This window comes from Sinocyclocheilus anshuiensis, unplaced genomic scaffold, assembly GCF_001515605.1.
Source record: "Sinocyclocheilus anshuiensis isolate Anshui unplaced genomic scaffold, SAMN03320099.WGS_v1.1 scaffold930, whole genome shotgun sequence".
Taxonomy (NCBI): Eukaryota; Metazoa; Chordata; class Actinopteri; order Cypriniformes; family Cyprinidae; genus Sinocyclocheilus; species Sinocyclocheilus anshuiensis.
Window position 1 is genome coordinate 950,959 of NW_015539900.1, and position 6,000 is coordinate 956,958.

At 34.3% G+C, this 6,000-nt stretch overlaps 1 protein-coding gene across 2 annotated transcripts in view; it reads left to right on the top strand.

The window, feature by feature from the left end:
• The first annotated feature begins 4,131 nt into the window (after window positions 1-4,131).
• LOC107686084 (retinol dehydrogenase 12) overlaps window positions 4,132-6,000 on the top strand; it is a 3,447-nt gene continuing 1,578 nt past the window's right edge. The window contains exons 1-5 of one of the 2 annotated variants that reach the window (XM_016482922.1): window positions 4,132-4,251; window positions 5,125-5,240; window positions 5,398-5,553; window positions 5,697-5,801; window positions 5,966-5,986. In XM_016482922.1, coding sequence (XP_016338408.1) covers window positions 4,229-4,251; window positions 5,125-5,240; window positions 5,398-5,553; window positions 5,697-5,801; window positions 5,966-5,986 — 421 coding nt within the window. In that variant the 5' untranslated portion in view covers window positions 4,132-4,228. Of the gene's footprint in view, window positions 4,252-5,124; window positions 5,241-5,386; window positions 5,554-5,696; window positions 5,802-5,965; window positions 5,987-6,000 lie in introns of those variants that run through there. The other variant, XM_016482923.1, reaches the window with a different exon arrangement.

Sequence of the window (6,000 nt, forward strand, 5' to 3'; positions counted from 1 at the left end):
GCACTAACATTTTCTGCATACTAATAAAAAATCTCTAAAGAAATAGCCATGTTGCAGTGATGCAGTTTCTTTTACATTAATTCACGTTATTGCACGGGTTTTTATGAGCACACAAAAAATGTATTTTCGTTGACCACTTGGGTGTAGGCCTAAACAAAAACCCTATCAGCTGGGGTTACTGGTTTTACAGTTTATTGCGGGTGCTGATTGGTCCCACATGAGGATGTTTTTATGGTATTACAGTATATAATCAGTCATAGTTTACTGGAAGTGGCTTCTGGGTTCGCCAAGTGTTCAACATACCAGTGCAGGGATGTAATTTTAGTCTCAACCCACTATGTGTTTCAGAACATCATGTGTTATTTATACATTTTTCAATAGCAGACAAAATTAACTTTGTGTTTACGTCAGAAACAATCATAGCCTATCCAGTAGGAAAGAAGGTCTTTCCATTCACTATAAAAGGAATAATATAAAGGTAAGAGGAAGAAGAAGTGCTTATATCATAACAGAAGTCAGGTTATTGTTGGCATGAAGCAGTTCTGAAGTAAAGTAATTATTTCACAAGTTTTTTAATAGCCGATTGAGGATGTATAATAATAACACTCATGCAAGCGTTTCAACGCCTCTAGAGGGTGCTAAAATACAAAAAAAGGTATTCTCCCTTTGCAGAAATTAGTATAAACAGAAGTTATTTAACTCTATCCAGTTTTCATTGCTTTGAAATGACTTGTTTTGAATTGCATTGAAATGACTGTTTTTGTGTGACACCTTAAAAAGTCTTTCAGTTAGCAGTGATGGGTCTGTTGTAAACTTTATAATTAGCACTACTGATGTACAGTCATGAGGAACTCACACCCACACCTTATCAGTCATTGAATTGGCTGTATCAGTGGTGGTTTGACAGTTTTGTTCCAGATAAAATTAAAACATTTGTTCATAAGTACACAGCAGATAATATCATTATAGAAATAAACATATGCATTTTGAAATAATGTTTCTTGCAATATATATATATATATATATATATATATATAAGACAGAACAATTTTTTTTTAAGCTTATAAGGCACAAAAGCATCAAAAAAATGGAAACCATTAGGAAAGCAAAATGGAAAAGAATTCACTATATCAAAAACAATATACAACATAGATGCTATAAACACTGAAACCATCCCCTTGAATTTATAAGTTTGCATACATCTCTACCAGCAAAAACAATCATATCAAAGCAGCTGAAAGCAGTGACAGCAAGAAATACTTCATTTATATGATGCATTTCTTCAGTCTTGCCATATTCACTCACATAATATACTCTGAATCCTTGATAGGGCACAAAACAAAAAAACATGACCGACAGGAAAACAACGTTTTTCAGTTGTGCCCAGAACTCTTGACGTTGACATGTGGCCTTTCCAAATGTCTTACTCACGTTGAGTAGAAAATAAACTTGGAAAAATGCTAGCACACTCCAAACCAGTATTACTAGTATACAAATAACATAGTTTAATGTCTTCACACTAGGCTGCATGAGAACCTGACCAAAATGAAAGCACTGAGCTGAATCATTCTGCGTCATTCCGTAGTTAGAAATAGTTACTGGGAACATAGAGCCAAACATGATCAACCAGACGGTTGCGCTTGCAATCGTGGCGTGAAGGATGCGATGAAACTCTAGCTTGTGCCGCTGATTAGAGTGCTCCACATAACGCACAATTAGAAGGAAGGCATAGAAGATAAATGCAAGATACATGTGGGCATGGATCATAAGACTGACAATTTTACAGAAATACATGCCCAGAATCCAGTCTTTATCAGAAGCATAATAGTAAATGCGAAAAGGCAGTGTGAGAAGGAAAATGGAGTGCACTGCTATCAGGTTGATCACAGACACTTTGGTGAAAGAGAGATGACTTTGAGACTGTAGCATACAGGACATTAGTACAACATTCAGAGTCCCAGAGAGAAAGATGAATATGTATAAGACCAGAAGAGCAATTCTGACGTCCTCCGGCAGGCCAGTTTGGTTTGCAGTGTTGTTTATGATCATGCCTGACACTTTGGAGAAAAACATTTTTGTTTTTACTTGCTCTCAAAAATGAATAGAGAGAGAGAGAGAGAGTGAGTTATACAGTATTATACAGTATGTACATTCAATGCTATTACAAAACAGTGTCTAAGAAATGACTTTTAGATTTAAGATGAAACATAAATATGAAACATAAACTCACATTTTCCCCAAACTCTTTTCCTGGTAAAATGTTTTGGCCCTGAAAAATGGCAGATAGATTAATCACATTTCTTGTTTTGAATGTTTATCTAAATTGATGCTTCAACTTAAAAAAAAAAAAGAGCTTGACGATTTCTGCTATCTGCTGGGGTGTTTTAAATGTGCTGAACTTGATGTTTCTTTCAAATGATGTAATAGCAGAAGCAGAAATTTCAAAACACTTCCCTAATGCTTCTAAACACCTTTCGATATTAAAGGAAGATGCAAAAGAGAAAAATAAGGAATAAATACATACATACATACATACCAAATCTATGTAAATCTTTGTAAACCTGTTTTAGTCAGGACAACCTGCAAATGTATTTGTAAAGATGTTTTTTTTTTTTTTTACGTAAGATGCTAACATCAGGGCTATTCTGAAAAATAATACTGAAACAACTATTTTAAGCTATTTTCTCCTTATACAGAGTTTGTCGTGAGAAAATTATTGCAGATACGTACCAATTTACGAGTAGTATCAATCATACAGTGAATGTCAATATTCCTTCAGCAACAGCATGCAGACAGTTTGATGTAACTGAGACAGTTCATCCATTTGCTGTTGGTGCCAAGAGAGCTGAAGATGAATGTGATGTCAGCTTGTCAGTTCATGTGTAAATCTTCTGTCAGTGTCAAACGGCCAGCCTCCAGAGGCTTTAGGAAACACCTCCTGACTGTTATTTGTCATAGTAAAGATTAAAGATTTACAAATCTCATGCACAAGGAAGTTAGTGAGTTTTACAACATGTCAATGTTTTCCTTCTCAATCTGGCCTTCCTGCTCTCTTTCTCTCACTATCTTTCTATTACATAATCATTTGTGTTTTAAATAGTCTTATTCTTGTCTTTTGCTAGCTGATCATGAAAGGTCACACTATTCTCATAAGACTATGTTATTTTCACAATATCCTAGTAAAACTAGGCAGTATAATAATGGTGGTATGCCCAATGGAAGTACACTCCAATGAATGTTTTGCAGTAAGATGTATGCAGTGTATAGGCTATTAAATATTTCATTTGTCAAGGAAACAAATCATTTAAAAAAATCATTCAAAAAAATTATTGTACTGTTAAAAACAAGGTAAGAGGAAATAAAAAAAAAATCTGAGTCAGGTTTTTATAGTGTCTGTTGAGACGACAATTGGAAAATCCCATTAAAATCTATCTATCTATCTATCTATCTATCTATCTATCTATCTGTCTGTCTGTCTGTCTGTCTGTCTGTCTGTCTGTCTGTCTGTCTGTCTGTCTGTCTGTCTGTCTGTCTGTCTGTCTGTCTGTCTGTCTGTCTGTCTGTCTGTCTGTCTGTCTGTCTGTCTGTCTGTCTGTCTGTCTATCTATCTGTCTATCTGTCGGTCTGTCTGTCTGTCTATCCATCTATCTATCTATCTATCTATCTATCTATCTATCGTATTACAATACTTGTGGTCACCTTTATATTTCATGTTTTTTTTAGAGGAGGAAATCTCACTCTAATTGCATTTTTCTAAATTATTTTTTTGTGTGTACTCCATTGTACTGCTCATATACACACAGCTGATTTGTCCTATCAATTGTTTTACAGTTTTTCTCAATTGCTTTGGCACATTTTTCGAAACAATCTTAACAGAATGAGCTTTATTGAGTTCTTATTCTTTATTGAGTTTATTGTAAACTTGAGTTCTTTATTGAGTTTTTAAATTGTTATGTATATTTTTAGGTTATTCATATATTTAGGTTATTTAGGTTAAAAACCTGCAGCAAGTTTCCAGAATCTACAAGGAATGCATTCACGCTGAGTTAACAGTAGATCAGTGCTTTAAACCGATTAGCTGTGGATTAGTCTGTTCAATTTCTAATCCACACCAATGCACTGTGGCTCACGCTAAACAATGCACTTTTCAGTCTTTCAGTGCAGTATCTGCAAACAACTCCAGAGGGAAGTCATGTGTTGTCTTTAGAGCATCTTTGCATTGAGCAAGATGTCCAATATATACACTCTGAGGTAGGTTTATAATTTCTCTTTTGATGTAAACTTACAATTGACATAAGTAACATTTCTCACAACTTTTATTTATTGCTGCTACAGTAATTTATATTTGTGACCCTGGACCACAAAACCAGTCTTAAGTCGCTTGGGTATATTTTTAGCAATAGCACAAAAAAAACCAAAAAAAACATTATGGGTCAAAATTATCGAGTTTTCTTTTATGCTAAAAATCATTAGGATATTAAGATATTAAGTAAAGATCATGTTCCATGAAGATATTTTGTAAATTTCCTACCGTAAATATATCAAAACTTAATTTTTGATTAGTAATATGCATTGCTAAGAACTTCATTTGGACAACTTCATAGGTGATTTTCTCAGTATTTAGATTTTTTTGCACCCTCAGATTCCAGATTTTCAAATAGTTGTATCTCGGCCAAATATTGTCCGATCATAATAAACCATACATCAATTGAAAGCTTATTTGTTCAGCTTTCAGATGATGTATAAATCTCAATTTCGGGAAATTGACCCTTATGACTGGTTTTGTGGTCCAGGGTCACATTTTAGTTTTTAGTTCAGACATTTTATATCATGAGTATTGTACATACTAGCAGATAGTTTAAATCTGCCACTGTTTATAAACTGTTTTTTTTTCCATTGATTTATTTACTCATTCTCTTATTTTTATTTTATACTTGTTCACCGTGGACTTTATAACGGAATAATCCAGTTATTTTGTTTCAATGTGTACCTTGTAAAAGACCTGGCCCATTTGTTGTATCTCTTTTGTTAAGAAATGCTTGTTAAAGGAAGATCGCCTTAAGATGTAAATTCTGTCATTTGTGCACTGTTCTTTTAACTTACATTTATGATGCATTTACACAGAGAAATGTTTGGTGGCCAGTGGTCATCTAGCACACGACTCGATGGCAAAACAGTCATTATAACTGGAGCAAATACTGGCATTGGAAAAGAAACCACAAGAGACCTGGCAAAACGCGGTATCACATTTCTTATTCTTGTGTGCCGTTACGAGCCTTTGTAATGTAAATCAGATTCTAGAAACTAACTAAAACTAAAAAAACATGAAATGTATGTTACACAAATTGATTTAGGATACCAATTATAAAAGTCATGGTTTTTGGAGTTGTTTCACAGGTGCCAGGATAATAATGGCTTGCAGAGACCTTGAGAAAGCAGAAGGAGCACAGAAAGAGATCATGGAGGACTCAGGGAACCAAAACATAGTGATCAGGAAACTAGATTTATCTGACACCAAGTCAATCAGAGAATTTGCTGAGGTAATCAACAACGGTAAGTGATTAACATAAGAGTTTTACACCACAATCTGACTGTGTATTTGATCTAACAAAAAAAAAAAAAAGCAATTCATTCAAAAATACCAATGTGTCTCCTACAGTAGACCAAAATAATTATTAAAACCCTCTTGTTTTCAGAGGAAAGAGCTATTCACATACTCATTAACAATGCTGGGGTCATGATGTGTCCCTACTCTAAGACAGCAGATGGTTTTGAGATGCAGTTTGGTGTCAACCACTTAGGTAAAGTGTGTAGGTTTAATGCCTCTCTTAACATATAATGCATATGTTACCAATAATATTCCTTTGCATATCTTTACCTTTGACTTGCTGCATGTTTAATGGTGCAGACTTACTGTATATGAAGTGTGCTGTTGAACAATTACTTACACTTGTATGTCAATTAGGTCATTTCCTGTTAACCTTCCTGCTGATTGATCTG